Below are 22421 nucleotides of genomic sequence, written 5' to 3' on the forward strand. Positions count from 1 at the left end.
ACACATTTAACCCCTTCCTCGCCCCCTAGTGTTAACCCCTTCCCTGCCAGTCACATTTATACAGTAATCAATGCATTTTTATAGCACTTTTTCGCTGTATTAATGTGAATGGTCCCAAAAATGTGTCAAAAGTGTCCGATGTGTCCGCCACAATATCGCAGTCCTGACAAAATTCGCAGATCGCCGTATTACTTGTAAAAAAAAAAATAATTAAAAAAATGTCAGAATTCTATCCCCTATTTTGTAGCCACTATAACTTTTGCGCAAACCAATTACTATACGCTTATTGCGATTTTTTTTTTATTACTAAAAATATGTAGAATACATATCGGCCTAAACTGAGAAAAAAAATGTTTTTTTTTTTTTTTAAATTGGGATATTTATTATAGCAAAAAGTAAAAAATATTGGGGCAGATTCACATACATCGGCGCATATTTCCGCCGGGCGTAGCGTATCTAAGATACACTACGCCACCGTAACTTATTTTATTTTTTTCGAATGCTCAAAGAATGCGCGCCGTAAGTTACGGCGGCGTAGTGTATCTTTGGCGGCGTAAGGGCGCGCAATTCAAATCGATGTGATAGGGGCGTGTTTTATGTAAATACGTCGTGACCCGACGTAAACTACGTTTACGGCATGCGCCGTCCGTGGGGGTATCCCAGTGCGCATGCTCAAAATTAAACCGGAACAAGCCAATGCTTACGACGGTGACGTCATTCTACGCAAATCCCTATTCGCGAACGACTTACGCAAACGATGTAAAAAATTCAAAATTCAAGGCGGGAATGACGGCCATACTTAACATTGAGTACGCCACCATATAGCAGGGGTAACTATACGCCGGAAAAAGCCAAACGCAAACTACGAAAAAAAATGTGCCGGCCGGACGTACGTTTGTGGATCGCCGTATCTAGCTAATTTGCATACTCAACGCGGAATTCGACGGAAACGCCACCTACCGGCCGGCGGAAAAATGCACCTACGATCCGACGGCGTACTAAGACGTACGCCTGTCGGATCGTTTCCAGATGCAGTCGTATCTTGTTTTGTAGATACAAAACAAAGATACGACGTGGGAAATTTGAAATTACACGGTGTATCAATAGATACGCCGGCGTCATTCTTCTGTGGATCTGGCCCTTTGTGGTTTTTTTTTAAATTGTCGCTCTTTTTTTGTTTATAGCGCAAAAAATAAAAACCGTAGAGGTGATCAAATACCACCAAAAGAAAGCTCTATTTGTGGGAAAAAAAGGACGTCAATTTTGTTTGGGAGGCACATCGAACGACCGCGCAATTTTAATTTAAAGCGACACAGTGCTGAAAGCTGAAATTTCGCCTGGGCAGGAAGGGGGTATATGTGCCCAGTAAGCAAGTGGTTAAACTGGAATAAAGCTCCACAATGAAAAGATCTTATACATTCATTTTATAATCCTACTGATTTTGTTGATATAGATCTGCCCTACCAATGTATTTGGGCTGTTAAATAGAAGAATAAATCTAGCCCAATCGTAAAGAAGAATATTGATTAAAAATGAGGGACAGTTGAACTCATAGGGGCAGATCCTCAAAGAAATTACACCGGTGTATCTGTTAATACGGCGCGTAATTTCAAATGTTGCGCGTTGTATCCACCAAACAAGATACGACGGCATCTGTGTTAGACCCGAAAAGGCGTACGCCTTAGTACGCCGTCGGATCTAAGATGCAATTTTCCGGCGGCCGCTGGGTGGCGTTCACGCCGTAATCCGCGTTGAGTATGCAAATTAGCTTTTTTCGACGATCCACGAACGTACGAGCGGCCGTCGCATTCTTTTACGTCTTTTTCGTTCGGCTTTTTCCGGCGTATAGTTAAAGCTGCTATCTGGTGGCGTACTCAATGTTAAGTATGGGCGTCGTTCCCGCGTATAATTTTGAAAATTTTACGTCGTTTGCGTAAGTCGTCCGTGAATGGGGCTGGACGCCATTTACGTTCACCACGAAAACAATGACGTCCTTGCAACGTCATTTGGAGCAATGCACCCTGGGAGTTTTGACTGACAGGGCATGCGCAGTTCCTTCGGCGCGGGGACGCGCTTCATTTAAATGAAACACGCCCCCTACTCGCCGCATTTGAATTCCGCGCCCTTACGCCGCGAGAGATACCCTACGCCGCCGTAACTTACGGCGCAAATTCTTTCTGGATTCAAACCAAAGCCAGGTAAGTTATGGCGGCGTAGCGTATCTCAGATACGCTGCGCCGGTGCAGATCTTCGAGGAACTGCCCCATACCATATACCAAATGAGACTTTCCTTGAATGAGAGTGTAATTAATACTGTCTATGATCCAAGTCAAGTTCTTTTATAACTTTTGGTTGTTACATGCACAGATCCATCATCAATACTATAAAGAATTCTTTATATGTTTATTGTGGAATAAACACCCTTTTTTGGATTTGCGATAGATGAGATGATATGTAAATAACTTTCATGGTAAAATTTAGATAGTATAGTGTATTTTCGTGTGCATATGAAGTATAGTGTGTTTCCAGTGAGGATATGTTCTGAGTTATTATTGCAGTTTTTTTCTGAAAATTATTTTTGATATGACTTTCACATTTTACAAGGTTGTTTCATATTTTAGTTATTGTTTTCAAGCCCACTCCAGCCAAAACATTGTACAGAGGTGGGAAAGGGCAGTACTCATATTGCTGTCTGCACCCACTGTGGGTATTTACCATCACATTCCTTTAGTCATACTTAGCATAAGTTTTATTCTGTTTCTCCTAGTGGGGCTTTGACAGGACAGTGTCCAGATCAGCCCATGCTTTCATTATCCTGGCCAGTGTTTCTAGTTTGTTCACTGAATGAAACATGTAATCTTTTTTTACGGTATGTGTTTTCTTCAACAGGTTTCATGGACAGCCTGAAAACATTGCTGTATGATGAAGACTCCACCGTAAGACAAAAGACAACAGAAGTTTTCCTCATCATGGCTGGTCATAATATTGGAAGGTTAGTGATCTTTGTGTGATATTGTATCTTGGTAAAAAGGAAATAAGTCGGCATATCTCCCTTTAAAAGGAATGTGTATCATAACTGTATAGCTTTTGTGTTGTTTCTACATATAAAAGATTAGCAGGGCACCTGGTTGTGATTTTGGACAGCTATGCACATGGTCAGATCTAAATGTTCTGGTTTTCAGCATGCTTTCCAAACTTTCAAATGGTAGCATGGGACAAAACAGTTGCATTGGGAGATGAGAGGTAATAGTGATGGGGAAAAGACCTGTTGGTGAATAGTGTTGAGCAGAATACGCCATATTCGATTTCGCGATATATCTCGAATATATAGTCGAATATTCGAGATATATTCGCTAAATTCGAATATTCGTGATATTTTATCGAAATGAAATAATTGCGAATTTTCGCTATTGCGAATGCGAAAATAATTGCGAATTTTCGATAACTGCGGTAGGAGCACTCTGATTGGCTCAGAATATTCGTGATATTTTACAATACAAAATAATTGCGAATATTCGGCAAATGCGGAAGGAGCACTCTGATTGGTTTAGAATATTCTTGATATTTTACAATACAAAATAATTGCGAATATTCGGCAAATGCGGAAGGAGCACTCTGATTGGCTCAGAATATTCTTGATATTTTACAATACAAAATAATTGCGAATATTCGGCAAATGCGGAAGGAGCACTCTGATTGGCTCAGAATATTCTTGATATTTTACAATACAAAATAATTGCGAATATTCGGCAAATGCGGAAGGAGCGCTCTGATTGGCTCAGAATATTCTTGATATTTTACAATAGAAAATAAGTGTTTTGCATTGGTGGTGATTCTTTACTCTATCCATCTGTCACAGCCGTTTGTCAATCAAACACCTTGAAGATTGAACACGTTCATGCTGCATGCTTTGGACTTTTTTTCACTTCACATATCAAAGACATTTTTATGAAAGATTATTTTTCTACTATTGGGACTATATTTCTTTATATATTTGTTTCACTGTGTATTTCACAAGTTATTTGCGCTTGCTTATTTTATAATTTGCCCACATGTCTTGTCACTAGACATATTTTTTATTCTTGTAGAGCGACTCCATTTTCTGTCTTGTATTAATTTATGTTGTATAACATTTTTGAGTTGCTGCTGTATTCTCCCCTTTTTTTAAGGAATGCGCAATTTTTTCCTTCTTACAAAAAAAAATAATATCAAACATACAAATATTCATAACAGAAACATACACAAAGCCCCCCCCCCTTTTGCATCAGAGACAATCAGAGTTCTCCTACCACAGTTATCGAAAATTCACAATCATTTTCGCATTCGCATTAGCGAAAATTCGCAATTTTTTTTTTTTCAATTCGGCAACATAAAAGGATCGCCTCAGCTTAGCTACTCGGCCCAGGGTCTCTAATCATACCAGCAATGCTTTTAGACGTCGATAGGATGTGATCTGTTTTAAAAATATAATTGAAAAAATGCGAATATTCGGAATTGCGAATATTCATTGCGAAATTCGAAATATATCGCGAATACTCGAATATGCCATATTCGAGCCGAATATTCGCAATACGAATATTCGTGAGCAACACTATTGGTGAAGGGAAAGGATAGAATTTGAGGATGGAGCAGGGAATGGCAGTTGATACTGAAGTGGTGTGGAGAACACAACCCAAAGGTGTAGTAGTTGATATGATTGTAATGCCTCGTACACCCAATCGGATTTTCCGTCAGAAAAAGCTTGGCTTGCATACACGGTTACACAAAAGTTCTCTGAACCTTCGACCGTCAAGAACGCGCTGACGTACAACACTTAGGCCTTGTACACACGATCGAGTTTCTCGGCAAAAACCAACAAGAAACTTTCTGGGAGATATTTTTTTGCCGAGGAAACCGGTCATGTGTACATTATTGTCAAACTGTCGAGAAACTCGACGAGCCAAAAAGAGAGCAAGTTCTCTATTTCCTCGACGGGAATGGAGAAACTTGCCTTGTCGAGTTCCTCGACAGCCTAACTAGGAACTCGATGAGGAAAACGATGTGTATCGCCCGTCGAGTTCCTCAGTCGTGTGTACGAGGCTTAAGACGAGCCGAGAAAATTAAGTTTGCGACCTTGCATCGGAATTTTGTGCATCGGCATTGCTACAGATCGGATCGGATATTCCAATAGGAATTATTTCCGTCTGAAAATTTGAGAACCAGCTCTCAATCTTTTGCTGGCGGAAATTCTGACAGCAAAAGTCTGATGGAGCCTACACACAGTCAGAATTTCCGTTCAAAAGCACACGTCAGACTTTTGCTGTCGGAATTTCCGATCGTGTGTACGGGGCATAAGGCCCAGTTCACATATATGCAAAATTTATGCATTTTGAACCGCATCTGATTCGCATGACATAGGAACCAAGCTTTCTATGGAGACGGTTGACATATGTCCAGTCCATTTTTAAAAACAGTCCTTTACATTTGTCAGTCCAGTTCAGGTGCGAATTCAAATGTCATACACTGTAAAGAATTTGCACCTAAATCACACTTGAACCATTAACCACTTAAGGACCCCGTACCGATGATATACGTCGGCAGAATGGCACGGCTGGGCACAATCACGTACTTGTACGTGTCTCTTTAAGGCTGTGGTGTCATGAGCGCGCTGCCGGCGGCACGCTCGTAAACACACCTTCCCCATTCTTCATTGTGGCAGTGTCAGTGATCGTCTCTTCCCTGATATGGGGAAAGACGATCACTGACGTCATACGTCCAGCCCCGCCCCGCTACAGCTAGAAACACATATGAGGTCACACTTAACCCTTACAGTGCCCCCTAGTGGTTAACTACTAAACTGCAATTGTCATTTTCACAGCAATTAGTGCTTTTTTATAGCACTTTTTGCTGTGAAAATGACAATGGTCCCAAAAATGTGTCAAAAGTGTCCGATGTGTCCGCCATAATGTCACAGTCACAAAAAAATTTGCTGATCGCCGCCATTAGTAGTAAAAAGAATAATAATAAAGTTCTAAATAAAAATGCAATAAAACTATCCCCTATTTTGTAAATGCTATACATTTTGCACAAACCAACCGATAAATGCTTATTGCGATTTTTTTTACCAAACATAGGTAGAAGAATATGTATTCGGCCTAAACTGAGGGAAAAAAAAGTTTTTTTTATATATTTTTGGGGGATATTTATTATAGTATTGCATTTTTTTCAAAATTGTCGCTCTATTTTTGTTTATAGCGCAAAAAATAAAAACCGCAGAGGTGATCAAATACCACAAAAAGAAAGCTCTATTTGTGGGAAAAAAAGGACGCCAATTTTGTTTGCGAGCCACGTTGCACGACCGCGCAATTGTTAGTTAAAGCGACGCAGTGCCGAATCGCAAAATATGCTCTGGTCTTTGGCCAGCAATATGGTCCGAGCTTAAGTGGTTAGAAAACCGCAAGGAAACCGTGCCTGGACATATGTGAGCCAAGCCTTAATGGTGGGAAGGAAGGAAACTAATAGTAGCAGGGACAGGATCTTATGGTGAAGACAGGGAACGGGAGCTGAAGGTGGGCAAGGGAAGCAAAGCAAGCATGGCAATCTATTTTATGTATTCATTCAGCTGCATCAAGGTAATGCAGAACAGAGGGGACATCTGTACAAAGGCAAAACATGGGAAATGGGTAGAAGATGAACACAATTGGGTAGATTTACTAAGACTTACGACGGGCGTATCAGTAGATACGCCTTTGTAAGTCCGAATCCCAGCCGTCGTATATTTAAACGTATTCTCAAACTGAGATACGCTTAAATATTGCTAAGATACGACCGGCGTAAGTCTCCTACACCGTTGTATCTTAACTGCATATTTACGCTGGCCGCTAGGGGCGTGTACGCTGATTTACGCCTAGAATATGTAAATCAGCTAGATACGCCTATTCGCGAACGTACGCCCGGCCGTTGCAGTAAAGATACGCCGTTTACGTAAGGGGTTTTCTGGCGTAAAGATAAACCACCAAAAACATGGCGCAGCCAATGTTAAGTATGGACGTCGGAACCGCGTCAAATTTTTCTAATTTTACATCGTTTGCGTAACTCGTTCGTGAATGGGGCTGGCCGTAATTTTTACGTTCACGTCGAAAGCATGACCATTTGCCGACATCATTTGGAGCATGCGCACTGGGATACGTCCACGATCTAATCGTCATTTACGTGGGGTCACAGTTAATATACATAAAACACGCCCACAGCTTCAACATTTGAATTAGGCAGGCTTATGCCGGCCCTAATACTCTACGCCGCCGGCGGCAAAATCTTTGAAAATACCAAACTCGCCTCTCAAAGTTACGGCGGCGTAGCGTATAGGAGATACGCTACGCCCGCCTAAAGGTACTTGAATCTACCCCAATGTTTTTTTTTTTTTTAACAGAAAGATGTAGAGGGAGTGTGTAGTGGGACAGAGCCATTCAAATTATAGGGGTGCAGTACTAGAGACCAGGTCATGGACATGAGGACAAACAAATGGCATTAGGAGATGATCACAGACAGCAGAGAGGAGAAAGCAGTCTGTGGATGCAGATAATCACCATGAGAAGGAAGAGCGTGTAAAAGCAGTACAATCAAATTGTGGATGTAGGGAATTAGGCCTGATTCACACTGTGCTTTTTGCAATTTGCATATTTGCACTACAATATGTGTTCCATACTAAACCATGTTAAATGGACTGTAGTGCAAATCTGCAAAAAGCACAAAAAATGCATAGGTGTGAGTCAGGCCTTAGAGAGGATGTTGGAAAACAGTGGGCTGAGGAACCAAATGTCATAAAAAAAAAAAATGTACTGTACAGTGCTTAAAAAAAGTATTCATACCCCTTGAAGTTTTCCACATTTTATCATGTTACAACCGGAAAACAATATTTTATTTTATAAGGATTTTATGTGATAGACCAACACAAAATGGCACATAATTGTGCAGTGGAAGGATAATGATAAATGGTTTTCAATAAAAAAAGATGTATGAAAAGTGTGGCATGCATTTGTATTCAGCCCCCCTGAGTCAATACTTTGTAGAACCCCCTTTCGCTGCAAGTCTTTTGGGGATGTCTCTACCAGCTTTGCAAATCTAGAGAATTACATTTTTGCCCATTCTTCTTTGCAAAATAGCTCAAGCTCTGTCACATTGGATGGAGAGCGTCTGTGAACAGCAATTTTCAAGTCTTGCCACAGATTCTCAATTGGATTTAGGTCTGGACTTTGACTGGGCCCTTCTAACACATGAATATGCTTTGATCTAAACCATTCTATTGTAGCTCTGGCTGTATGTTTAGGGTCGTGTTCCTGCTTGAAGGGGACCTCCGCCCCAGTCCCAAGTCTTTTGCAGACTCTAACAGGATTGCTGCTAAGATTGACCTGTATTTGGCTCTGTACATCTTCCCATCAACTCCGACCAGCTTCCCTGTACCTGCTGAAGGAAAGAATCCCCACAAGATGATACTGTCACCGCCATGTTTCACAGTGGGGATGGTGTGTTCACAGTGATGTGCAGTGTTAGTTTTCCATCACACATAGCATTTGCTTTCAGGCCAAAAAGTTCAATTTTGGTCTCATCTGACCAGAGCACCTTCTTCCACATGTTTGCTGTGTCCCCCACATGGCTTCTCAAAAACTGCAAACAGGACTTCTTATGGCTTTCTTTCAACAATGACTTTCTTCTTGCCACTCTTCCATAAAGGCCAGATTTGTGGAGTGCACCACAAGCCTCTTGGCTGCTTCTCTGATTGATGCTCTCCTTGTCAGTTTAGGTGGACGGCCATGTCTTGGTAGGTTTGCAGTTGTGTCATACTCTTTCGATTTTCGGATGATGGATTGAACAGTTCTCAGTGAGATGTTCAAAGCTTAGGATATTTTTTTATAACCTAACCCTGCTTTAAACTTCTCCACAACTTTACCCATGGCCTGTCTGGTGTGTTCCTTGGCCTTTATGATGCTGTTTGTTCACTAAGATTCTCTAACAAACCTCTGAGGGCTTCATAGAACAGCTGTATATATACTTAGATTAAATTACACATAGGTGGACTCTATTTACTATTTAGGTGCCTTCTGAAGGCGATTTGATCCACTAGATTTTATTTAGGGGTATCAGAGTAAAGGGGGCTGAATACAAATACACTCCACACTTTTCAGATATTTATTTGTAAAAACTTCACAATTATGTGCCACTTTGTGTAGTCTATCACATAAAATCCCAATAAAATACATTTACATTTATGGTTGTAACATGACAAAATGTGGAAAATTTCAAGGAGTATGGATACTTTTTCAAGGCACTCTATGAACTGCTGTTTTCCCTCCTAAAAAAAATAAAGCAACAGTTAATACCCTTTCTCCATTGTAAATTTGAGATTTAGTTTTCTGCATAATAATGAAATCTAAGGCAAAATTTATTTTGGATTCAAAACTCTGGCTCCACTAGCAGTGGCAGCTGGTGGTCAAAATTTTTGAGGGGCGCAAACAAACGAAAAAAAAAAAAAAAAACATCAATTGCAGCCTCACTGTGCCCATCAATTGCGGCCACTGTGCCCATCAAACGCAGCCACTGTGCATATCAAACGCAGCCACTGTGCCATAAAATTGTCGCCACTGTGCCATAAAATTGTCACCACTGTGCCATGCCATCAAACGCAGCCACTGTGCCATGCCATCAAACGCAGCCACTGTGCCATGCCATCAAACGCAGCCACTGTGCCATCAATTGTTGCCACTGTGCCCATCAATTGTCGCCACTGTGCCATGCCATCAATTGTCGCCACTGTGCCTTGCCATTGTCGCCACTGTGCCCATCAATTGTTGCCACTGTGCCATGTCAAACGTAGCCACTGTGCCATCAATTGTCGCCACTGTGCCATGCCAAATGCAGCCACTGTGCCATGCCATTGTCGCCACTGTGCTCATCACTTGTCGCCACTGTGCCATGCCATTGTTGCCACTGTGCCCATCAATTGTAGCCACTGTGCCATGCCAACTGCAGCCACTGTGCCATGCCATTGTCGACACTGTGCCCATCAATTGCTGCCAGTTTGACCCTAAAATGCCACCAGATTGCCACACCCCCCCGCATGGCACTTACCTTTCTCGGTCAGCCATCCTCGGATCTTCCTCCACGATCCCTCGAAGTAGTCCCGCTCTCGATGTCCGGTGAACCTGATTGGCTGAGATGCGTGTCAGTGTTAACCAGGGAACACACACCCCGTGCATCCCCTGGTTAACTATTTGGGAGCCCTCAGGCTGTAATCGGAAAGCCTATCAGAGCCACTGGCTCTGATAGACACTTCCACAGCCAACCAGCTGCCGTTATTCAGATGGTCGGCGCTCACCAGGGGGCCGGCCATCTGAATAGTGGTTAGTTAGTGCAGAGCAGAGTAGCAAGAGGGAGTGAAGAGTCAGAAGATGAGGGTCCAGGAAGAAGGGGCAATGGTGGAGAGGTACTGTATGTAGTACTGAGTATGACAGCAGAAGGAGCAACATAGGAGGAGAGTTTAACATTTAAAGTAGACCTCAATTTAGAAATTCACTTCTGGTATGCCGATCCCCTGCACTAAGACCTTAAAATGGCAGCCATATACTTACCTATCACCATGAGAGGAGGAGGCAATGATTAGCCAGACACGTGGTAAGAATTTTACTTTTTATACATTTCAATCATTTTAACAGTCGTTTCAAACAATATTTACAAGCAAATAAACAGAGATAATCCAAAACCTTCATATTACCATCTGATCAGCATTGTGTAACAGGGACCTAGCAGGGCCATAGTCAGGACCAGGGGTAGGCATCCTGGGGCCCTCCAGCTGTTGCAGAGCTACAAGTCCCATCATGCCTCTAGGAGTCATTTTAACTGCAAGCCTTGCAATGTCTCATGGGAAATGTAGTTCTACAACAGCTGGAGAGCCCCAGGTTGCCTATCCCTGGTCAAGATAGTACAGGAAAGTAATATATTTTTAGCAACTTAGATGCAGACTAAAAAAAGCAATCCTAGGAATATTCAATCCCTGGATTGAATGGAAAGTGGGTATAAGATATTGGAAAATCAGAACAGCTTCTATGGTGGATAACTTGGGAATCTAGAGGAAATCAGGGCAAGAAGAACAGATAAATGAAAGAGGGGGCAGGCCTCGGACACCAAGGGCTCAAAGAGAAAATATTAAATCTGGAGAAGATTGCAATTGACATCTCCCAGTAGGTTGTGTGTAATCCAAGTGTAGCGCTACCCCCGCAGGACCCGCTGGTTGTTTGTGGGATCGGTGTATTGAGTTACCTTGCAGGGTGTGTAGGGGTGATACTAGTGAGTTGAGGCAATGAGCGAAGGTCCAGTCATCAATTGGATTTTCTTCAATGCTTTATGCCAAGGCCCAACATGGCCAACATCAACATAAGACAAGATAGGACAGGTTGATGAAGCATGAGAACAACTTTAGTATCAGGCCTTGGATATGAAAAGAGCAGTCCTGCTCTTAGTAATAATAAGATCAGTTCGTCGCCACTCTAGCCAGAGTGGGTAAAGTGCCCCCGGACAGACTTCTGTCACAAGCCTGGCAGCCGAAGTGTCACTTGTAAATCGCTGGGAGGAACAGACCTCTACCACAGGCCTGACTCTGGACCTCTGCCACAGGCCTAGCGATTTAGGGTACAATAATTGGATTGAGCGAATCCTCCCAGTAAATTCAGTTAAGGTCACTGGTTGACAGCTGCAATATACCTGTCAGTGTCGTGGTGACCAGATCCCCGATGGTTCGTTCAGGCCTCCTGGATAACCTCTCTCTGGGTTCTCCCTGAGCCGATTCCCCACCGCACAGCTCTCAGCTTAGGATCCTCTTAGCAAAGGTTGGGACCCAGCAAGTCGCTGGGGCCCTTCTCATCATCAGGATGAAGCTCCGCATGATGCGCAACTCCGGCCAGGTAGGCCATGGTGGCGGGGTCCATGGATGTGCGCACCCTGAAGGTGGATGCCGCACCTGGAACTCGGACCCCGCGAAAAAGGACTTAGAATCAATGGCGTCTGCCCCAAATATACCCTTCCCCAGCATGCCCAGCGAGGGAAAAACTCCTCTAATTGGCTGCTGGGCAAAAGTGACTCTGCCAGAACCCCTCTAGCGCCAACTGCCGCCCAGAGGTGGAAACGTACCCCTGAAACGCAGACTGACCTACAAGACAGTTCTGAAAGGACAGCAGCCCTGCAATTTAACAAATTGTGAATGGGAGCAAAATAACTCTCCCATTCCCCACTAACTTTAGCGTAGTGCCCATACTGAAAGTAAGGGGGCGCTACACAAGGATCCCAGATTTTATGAAATTTAGGCAGGTTATCCTCCAAGGTACCATTTTCTCATATGTCATGCAATGGTTGATATGAGACCTAAGTTCCTCAAAAGGAAACATTTTTTTTTCAAAGACCTGGCGATTGTCTGCCCTGTGGCAATAGAGGTGGAGGTAACCAAATTCATTTCAGATTTGGTGCATTTACCATTTTTTTTATTTATTAGAGTTTTGATGGGGTTTTCGAAGAGGTTGATTTAGTATAGTATCATTTATTTGATAGGTGCGGGACCAAAAGTGTTTGGGCATCCCACCATATATGTCTATACGTGCTATCAACTATGCGAATCTGAAAGAAAAACTTATTTTATTACGTTTTAGTTACAGCAGGTAGCATGGGGGGGGGGGGGGGGGGGGGGGGGGTTTGCCGTTTCTGATAGTTATGAAATGGTAAGTGGGAAGGAAGGGAAGTGGTGCTGATCCCTGTAAAGCTGCATGTGTGCAAGAATTCTCCACTAACATTAAACAGGAAGCTCTGTACTTTATTACTTTAAGTTACCACAACTAATTAAAATTGGTTAGTGTTGAGAACAGAACTGCAACCAGGCTTTTACTTTTTCATTAAGCCAAATCTGCCTAAGCCTATCATATATCAGGGTAATTGGTAAGTGCAGATTTCCTTCAATGGTTTAGAGGGATTGTCAGGTGGATAATGTGATAAAGCAATCTATACGCCTGTTAATAACTGAATCTGCCATATGTGGGATAAGCCTCTTTCAAAGGTCCTTAAGTATAGGTCGGTGTCACCATATATGAAGTAGTGCCTTGTTGGACCCACCCTAAAAAATAAAAAACAATTAGGAACAGTCAAATACTATTTTTTTTTTATCCTGACAAGAATTTTCATAGCAGCTGGACTAGTAGAGAACACCAGAACCTGCCCAAGCTTTCTTATCCATTTTATCCAGAGCTCAACATCTCATCTTATGTGACTGTTTTCTTTCCACGCGTTGTCTGAATTTAGCATGACTGAACTGGAATGCTTTAGATATTTAAACAGATTTACTGCCTTTTTGGGTATTCTCTGTCTGTTTTGTGCTTGCTGAGCCTGAGTTTATTACTTTTATTCTGCAAAAGAAAAGAACATGGTGGTTTAGTGGTTAGAACGCTTGCTTTACAACACTGGAATCCCCTGTTCTGTTACCACTAGATACCATAAACAGTACATGCAGTTTGTGAGTTCTTGCTGTTGTGTGGGTTATCTCTGGGTGTTCCTGGTTCCTTCCATAGCTCAAAAAGGACTACTGATAAATCAATCCAAATTTGTGTGTTTATACTGTATATGTATGAATGTGTGGTTGGGGAGGTAGACTGTAAACCCCTCAGGGGAGTGTTCTGTGCACTGTATTGGTAGACTGTAAGCCCCTCAGGGGAGTGTTCTGTGCACGGTATTGGTAGACTGTAAGCCCCTCAGGGGAGTGTTCTGTGCACGGTATTGGTAGACTGTAAGCCCCTCAGGGGAGTGTTCTGTGCATGGTATTGGTAGACTGTAAGCCCCTCAGGGGAGTGTTCTGTGCACGGTATTGGTAGACTGTAAGCCCCTCAGGGGAGTGTTCTGTGCATGGTATTGGTAGGCTGTAAGCCCCTTTAGGGGAGTGTTCTGTGCACGGTATTCTTTCAGCACTATATAAAAATGGGGACAATTCAGGTGAAAGATATAGAGTGGCATAGAGAGGGGCTGTGGAGGCAAACAATAACAGGTGTCAGGAAATACATTTGTAGGGTAGGTTATAGCCTGTTCTGTCTTTAAATCCAGTGGAGGCACAGTATACATCTAAATTATAAGTTCATTCTCCACCTCCGCATTTTTAGTGACAGCTTGACCTTGTGTTGGTTTCCTATTTTCCTATTTGATGTTAATCCATTTTTTGTAACTTTACTTGACTAACATGCCTACTGTACTGACACAATAGCAGCAAATGGGTTGACAAAAGCCCTTTCTGGAAGATGCATGCTCACTCATCCAAGGTATGGTTACTATATTCATAATAAACCATCTGTACATCATTACACTATGTGTGTCCTTTATATGTTGTGCAGCATTTTCTGTATATCACCACTGTAACATAAAGGCAAGTAAACAGGCTAAGGTTATATAGATTGTATGTTCACAGTTTTATGTTTCACATTTCAGGGAAGGTATCTTAAAAAGTGACCTTATTATTCCACTCTCACACCTTCTGAATGACCCGGTTGATATAGTTCGGAGAAATATGCATCAAACATTTGAGATGCTCTCAGAGCTTCGAGCTGGTAAGTGTTTATATTTCTTCATAATCTTTGCAATCCTAGATAACTGGGGAAATGTATAATAGCAATTACTAATATGAAAGGAATGGATCATGCCTCAAACTATTGTGCTACCAAATTCTGTCATTTCGTATTGGTATTTCAAGCTACAGCATCATCATGTACTTTCGTCCCTTACACTAGTTGCCATTAGTCCTTGCAATTATTTTCTCTCATTAAACCAGATAGATACATTTATAAGGTGGAATGGGATCTACACCCAGATGCACAGTGTAGTGCAATAGAAATGATTTACAAAAACTGGTGAAAAAGTGGCCACCAGTCACTTTTTATCTTTTAAACTATGCAAGAAATCTGGTGGCTATTACTAACAATTCCAATTTTGCTCCACATTGTATAAATCAGAAATAAAAAACATATAGTGGTAGCCACTACAAAAAAAGTTCATCATAGCTTGGAACTAGTTATATATGCATATTATTTATTGCGACTAAGTCATTTAATATTGTGACCAGCTTTGTTTTGGTCGTTTATTAATATTGTGACCAGCTTTATTTTGGTCATTTATTAATATTGTGACCAGCTTTGTTTTGGTCATTTATTAATATTGTGACCAGCTTTGATTTGGTCATTTATTAATATTGTGACCAGCTTTATTTTGGTCATTTATTAATATTGTGACCAGCTTTGTTTTGGTCATTTATTAATATTGTGACCAGCTTTGTTTTGGTCATTTATTATGTTAAAGTTTAAAGAAATATGTAACTTGCAACATTGAACAACCTGTACCTTCAACAAGACATCATGGCTATTCCATAGAGAATAATAGAGACATTTTTCACTGTCCCCTATGATGCCAGGGTGTGCCTAATGCCTAGTACACACGTAGGAAAACCAGATGAAAAATACTGCTTTTGGAGCGATAATGCGATAATCTGATCATTAGTACACAGCTTTCAAGAGACGATCACAATAGTTCATGCAAAATTTTCCGAAGGTACAAGTGCAAAAAATTGTTGTTGTTCGATGACAGAACAATGGATTTTCGTGTAATTGGTATAGCATTTGTACAATCGTGTGACCAAGACCATTCATGCTCGGAAACGAAAGAATACAATACAATACGAAATATTACATAATTCCTGAAGTTGTATTCTGTAGCACAGGAATTTTCCTAACTTTAGTAACCTATTGGTTTTTGATGTGAGACTGAAAGACCGTTTTCATCAGTCCAAACAGATCGTGTGTAGGCCCCATAGGTTATTTAACCTTAGGTTAAAAAAAAATTAGAACTTGCTTTTAAATTTAACCTATGGACTGGTAACCGATAGGTCAAAACCAATCGTTAGTATGGAAAACCATCGGTTAAAAACCCGCGCATGCTCAGAATCAAGTCGACGCATGCTTGAAAGCATTGAACTTCGTTTTTTCAGCACGTCGTTGTGTTTTACGTCACCGCGTTATGACACGATCGTTTTTTTAACTGATGGTGTGTACGCACGACGGACCATCAGTCAGCCTCATAGGTTAACCTAGGACAACGGTCCTTCAGACCGGTGTCCTCTGGTTAACCTATCGTGTGTACAAGGCCTAACATGCAAAAAATAAATAAAAAAAAAACAATATTCTCATTGTGTATACAAGGCATTAGTCAGACCCTTATGTAGCGGTGTTGCTACGAGTTACTAACATCCACGCATATTCACCCTGCTGCCAAACATCCATACATCACACTGGTAGACAATAAAAAGTATTTTTTTGGGGGATTGAACTTGGTTAGGGGAAAGGATATGGGATGCCCATAGAACAAATTGGTATTTGCCATGTTAGAGTAAATCCAGCTTTACATGGACAAATGGTTTACTCAATATCTTGATAAATGATATTATACTTTACGCTCCTCAGATGGGATAAAATGGCGGACCCTAATCCTGACAGACTTTTCACCTCAGAACTTTCCCGCCTCTGCACTCTCCCTGCAGATCTTTACCTCAGGACACTGGGCTGCTGGTTTTCCCACTTAGGACAGAATGACATACCCCTCGGGTCAAATGTCGGCTGTTTTTTTTTTAACTGGCCGCTGTCTCCCGACGTTCGGCTCGTGTATACAGGGCTTTAGTTTCTGCAGTGTGTTTTTGATTCTTGCTTTAGGAAACCTATACTAAAACAAAGATGTAAACTGCTATTACTGACCTCCTTCTGAAAACGTTAGTTGCCTTTCTTTAGTTGATTTTCTTTGTCACTGACCTGGAACAGGTCAGTGAAAATAATAAAGCCAGTAGAGGAGCTTGAGATCCAGGCAACTCATTTTCACAGATGGAGAAGTCAGCAATGGGAGCTTGTGTATTTTTTCAGCACAAATCACTGTCACGGGAGAAGTTAGGAAACTTTTATTGCCTAATTGTTCTAAAAATGTTAGTCATGATGATTGGATGGATTCAATATTTTTTAAGACACTGGCTCTCTTTTCTTTAAGGGCCTATTCCCACTATTGTGACTCAGTAATGTTCATGGAACCATGCATTTTATATGTTGCTGCAATGTGGTGCCATTCATTCTGCAACGTGTGGTAATACACTGACCTTTGTTACAGAGTGGTGTGCTGTCAGAATGGAACATGCATTTTTTAGTGTGTTTTGATGCCAGAGGAAGCCGATTAGCCCATCAACATGAAATGGTGTGACTGGACCCTAAGTTCTCTGATTTGCATACCTCCTCTGGGCCTCAGAAACCATTAAGGCAGAGAGTCAGCATAACAGACAATCAATTAGCATTTTTAGGAGATTAGCCATGGCACCATCCATATTCCATCTACTTTAAAGGCTGATGTGCTGAGCACCTCTGTCCAGACATCCCATTGTTTGAGCACAGACTATAGCTCTTCATTAGAAATTGCAAAGCTTGGTGATACACTGTAATTCCATTCTGGTACAGTTCTCAGGGAGACCTCCCCAGTGACAGAATAAATGGTTAAATTATACTACACTGCATCTGTCCCTATAACAAAAACATCATTGTACAATTAGGTAGAGCTTGGCTTTAGGAGTAGTGGCAGAATAATTCCACTAGGTGGCATGATTGCCTGATAATTTGTCTGTTTGCTGGCCTGACCATTCAGAAGCATATTTAGTAATAATATTCCATCTGTTTCTCTGCGGCATGAGTACAGAAGAACCCTGGGACAAGTCCCAGGCAGGCTTTTACATCAGAACATACACGTCTTTCATAAATACGCTTATAAAGTGTACTAATCTATTTCTGCATGAGTCTTGTTATCACAATTGTTAATAGCAAGCTCACTGTGGCACCATTGTGATAATGTACTAAGAACAAGAATTTCCTGACTAGCTTCTATACTTAGTAATAGCAACAAGGAGATATACTGCAACCCTGTCGCCAGCACTAAGCGAGCGCAGATACTCAGGATCGCCATTATGAAAAAAAAAAAAAGCACAACAAAAATAGAAGCTGCAATATACCTACCATCTTTCTTATGGAAGACTTTCACGGCACCATGCTTACCATCATTCTAAGTGGCAACTGTCACTGCAATATACCTACCATCCTTCTTATTGAAGACTTTCACTGCACCACGCTTACCATCATTCTAAGTGGCAACTGTCACTGCAATATACCTACCATCCTTCTTATTGAAGACGTTCACTGCACCACGCTTACCATCATTCTAAGTGGCAACTGTCACTGCAATATATCTACCATCCTTCTTATTGAAGACTTTCACTGCACCATGCTTACCATCATTCTAAATGGCAACTGTCACTGCAATATACCTACCATCCTTCTTATTGAAGACGTTCACTGCACCACGCTTACTATCATTCTAAGTGGCAACTGTCACTGCAATATACCCTACCATCCTTCTTATTTGCTACATTATGCTTACCATTATTTTAACGCAGAACTAGCCCCATCTGATTCAACTGCTTTCCAAAACCGTTAGATTCAAGGCATGCTGTGAATGATACCTGCCACAATTGTTTTTTCTGTCAGCCGAGCTGTCAATCCATCAATTGGCTTGTATCATACCTGATCCTATGTGCATTATCATGGTAACTGCAGATCATATAGAGGATAAGATGGTAGCTTCCTTAGCTATAAAGGATAGGAGGGTTTAGTTATGCTTTAAGTGACAACTGCCACTCAGATACTTACCGTAATTTTCCTTTCCTGATGGACTCCATGGCAGATGGAGTTCCCACCCTGAAAGTAAGTAGTCGGCTAGTTACGGAACACCAGTACTGGGAGGTGAGCTGACTTTTATGGGTATGGGGTCCTATAACATTGGAGAGGAGGCGGGATTAACCCACACGTAGGCTGCCATGGAGTCCATCAGGAAAGGAAAATTACGGTAAGTATCTGATAATAAATTTTCCTTTTTCTTTGGGAATGGTCCATAATATCGTGTCACGGGGATGAAGAGGCAGGAAGCAGCGATAAAACAAACTTATTGATTTCTATGCAGACCCGCACCAGATTTTGCACTCTCCAGTTTTAGTAAATGAACCTCTATCCGTCTAAAAATGCTGGAACCACTGGGTGTTAGGAACCTTTATGTGCAGAGGTGGCAGATCTTTGTTCAATATACAATAATTGGCACTCGAATGCCCCGGACTGCGATAAGAGCTTTTGCCCGGGAATTCCGACCGTGTGTCTGCTCCATCGCAGTTTTTCCGACGAGAAAACTGCTGGAAAAAAAGAGAGTGGAATCTCTTTTTTCCCACCAAGAAAAAATCCTAGCGGGAAAACCGTTCGTCTGTATGCTTTTCAAACAGAAAAAAAAAACATGCATGCTCGGAAACTTTTCCACGCATGCTCGGAAGCATAGAACTTAATTTTGACGGCTCGTCATAGTCTTTTACGTCACTGCGTTCTTGGCAATCAAAAATTAACCGGACCTTTGTGTGACTGTGTGTATGCAAGGCAGGCTTGAGAGGAATTTTGTCCGGAAAACCATTGTTTTTTTTTCCGACGGGAAAACCGCTCTTGTGTACGGGGCAATAGATTCTTCAGCAAATTGGCAAATGTAGTATCTTTTTTGCTTTCAGACAAAGGATTAACCAAAATAACTGCAGTATGCTTATGGTTAAAGAAGAACTCCAGCCTCGCGCGTTTCGGTTCTGACTGCTTCTACCTGTGATTCTCTAATGAAAAACTATGCTGTAAATGTTTCTTCTCCTCACTGTGCGCCTTTGAATTTTCATTGTAGGGCATTACAGCAGACACACTTCTTGTCTGCAGAAACCTAATCCTACACAAGACCTACTGACCATCTTAGGTACTCTCCAAGGGCCTCAGAGGGTCTCGGTCACTGCTGCTGTGTGCGATGCGGTGCATACAGCTTCCAGAGAGCCAATTTTATGTGAATGAGTTACTGAAGAACCACCAGCTCTGCACACTGAAATCTAGGAACAGCAGCCAATTGTATACGGTTGTTTTTTGTGTTGTTCTCTATGTGGGCATGCAGTGTTGTTTCCCAATGAGTACAACTGACTTGCTGTGTTCCATCTTGTTGCTGTCTAGTGAATATAGGGCCGAGCTGTAAACATAAATTATTTGTAGGCAGCGGTGGCACAGGCACAGAATTACCGTGGCCTTCAGGCATTCTGAATGACTGAAGGCCGAGGTCATTCTTTGCCTGCACTGTTAGTGTGAAAGGGAGAGAATGAGGAGGCAGGTTCCCTAGGAATTGTACATGATCCAGTCCATCTGATCCCTGCAGTCCCATGGGATCTGGTTATGCCCATAGCGGGAATGACATAATGAGGAAGCAGAGGCCATCTGTGAAACACTTTATAGTCATGACTACAGTCACCATCCATCTGTAAAACCTGTGGTATATCTGTAATTGATAGTCCTTTCATGTATATCATTGAATATATATATATATATATATATATATATATATATATATATATATATAATGTATATAAATACACTATATTACATAAGGTTTTGGGACGCCTGCCTTTAAACACACATGAACTTTAATTACATCCCTGTCTTAGTCCGCAGGGTTCAATATTGAGTTGGCCCACCCTTTGCAGCTATAACAGCTTCAACTCTTCTGGGAAGGCTATCCACAAGGTTTAGGAGTATCTATGGGAATGTTTGACCACTCTTCCAGGAACGCATTTGTGAGGTCAGGCACTGATGTTGGCCGAAAAGGCATGGCTCGCAATCTCCACTCTAATTCATCCCAAAGGTGTTGAGATCAGGACTCTGTGCAGGCCTTTATGGGCCTTGCATTTTGCACTGGTCCAAATCATTTGGTGGAGGGGAGATTATGGAGTGGTGTTGTATTTCAGGGGTTGGGCTTGGCCCCTTAGTTCCAATGAAGGGAACTCTTAAGGTATCAGCATACCAAGACGTTTTGAACAATTTCATGATCCCAACTTTGTGGGAACAGTTTAGGGATGGCCCCTTCCTGTTCCAACATGACTGTGCACCAGTGCACAAAGCAAGGTCCATAAACACATGGATGAGCCAGTTTGGGGTGGAGGAACTTGACTGGCCTGCACAGAGTCCTGACCTCAACCCCATTGAACACCTTTGGAATGAATTAGAGCAGAGACTGCAAGTCAGGCCTTCTGGTTCACATCAGTGCCTGAACTACAAATGTGCTTCTGGAAGAATGGTCAAACGTTCCCTTAGACACACCCCTAAACCTTAAGGACAGCCTTCCCAGAGGAGTTGAAGCTGTTATAGCTGCAAAGGGTGGGCCAACTCAATATTGAACCCTATGGACTAAGACTGGGATGCCATTAAAGTTCATGTGCGTGTAAAGGAAGACGTCCCAATACTTGTGGTAATATAGTGTGCGTGTGTGTGTGTGTGTATATATATATATATATATATATATATATACACGGTATCTCACAAAAGTGAGTACACCCCTCACATTTTTGTAAATATTTTATTATTTATTCATGTGACAACACTGAAGAAATTACACTTTGCTACAATGTAGAGTAGTGGGTGTACAGCTTGTATAACAGTGTAAATTTGCTGTCCCCTCAAAATAGCTCAACACACAGCCATTAATGTCTAAACTGCTGGCAACAAAAGTGAGTAAACCCCTGAGGCCGGGTTCACACTGGTCCGATAAACGCTCCGACATTGGGAGCTCATGTCGCATGACGTGTGAAAATCAATGTTTCCCTATGGGAGCCGTCTTAACTGGTCCTATACATGTCGGACCGACTTTGAAAATGCTCCCTGTACTACTTCGGTCCGACTTTGATCCTACTTCACTCCATAGAATATCATTGAAGTTGGATCAAAGTCGGAACGCCGTCTTACATGATCCGACTTTGGCATGCGATTTGTGCTTTGTTGATCTTGAGGGGAACTCCACGCAAAATTTTAAATAAAAAACCGGCATGGGTTCCCCCCTCCAAGAGCATACTAGGCCCTTGGGTCTGGTACGGATTTAAAGGGGAACCCCCTATGCCGAAAAAACGGCATGGGGGTCCCCCCAAATCCACACCAGACCCTTATCCGAGCACGCAGCCCGGCCGGTCAGGAAAAGAGGTGGGGATGAGCGATCGCCCCCCGCACCTCCTGAGCCAACCCAGGCCATTTGTTTGGCCGGATCTGCGGGCGGGGGACTTATTGGAATCTTGGAGCCCCCTTTAACAAGATACCGGCCCCCCACCCTATGTGAATGAGTATGGAGTACATCGTACCCCTACCCATTCACCTGGGGGAAACGTGTCAAGAAAAAAAAACACTACACAGGTTTTTAAAAGTAATTTATTAGGCAGCTCCGGAGGTCTTCTTCTGACTTCGAGGGTCTCTTCC

General features: G+C 42.1%; 1 protein-coding gene across 3 annotated transcripts in view; it reads left to right on the forward strand.

The window, feature by feature from the left end:
* Window positions 1-22421, forward strand: part of RSPH14 (radial spoke head 14 homolog) — a 336392-nt gene that overhangs the window by 39316 nt on the left and 274655 nt on the right. For all 3 annotated transcript variants that reach the window (XM_040349605.1, XM_040349598.1, XM_040349615.1), the window contains exons 3-4: window positions 2890-2992; window positions 14485-14603. In XM_040349605.1, coding sequence (XP_040205539.1) covers window positions 2890-2992; window positions 14485-14603 — 222 coding nt within the window. The remainder of the gene's footprint in view (window positions 1-2889; window positions 2993-14484; window positions 14604-22421) is intronic.

Source organism: Rana temporaria, chromosome 1 (assembly GCF_905171775.1).
Source record: "Rana temporaria chromosome 1, aRanTem1.1, whole genome shotgun sequence".
Lineage (NCBI taxonomy): Eukaryota > Metazoa > Chordata > Amphibia > Anura > Ranidae > Rana > Rana temporaria.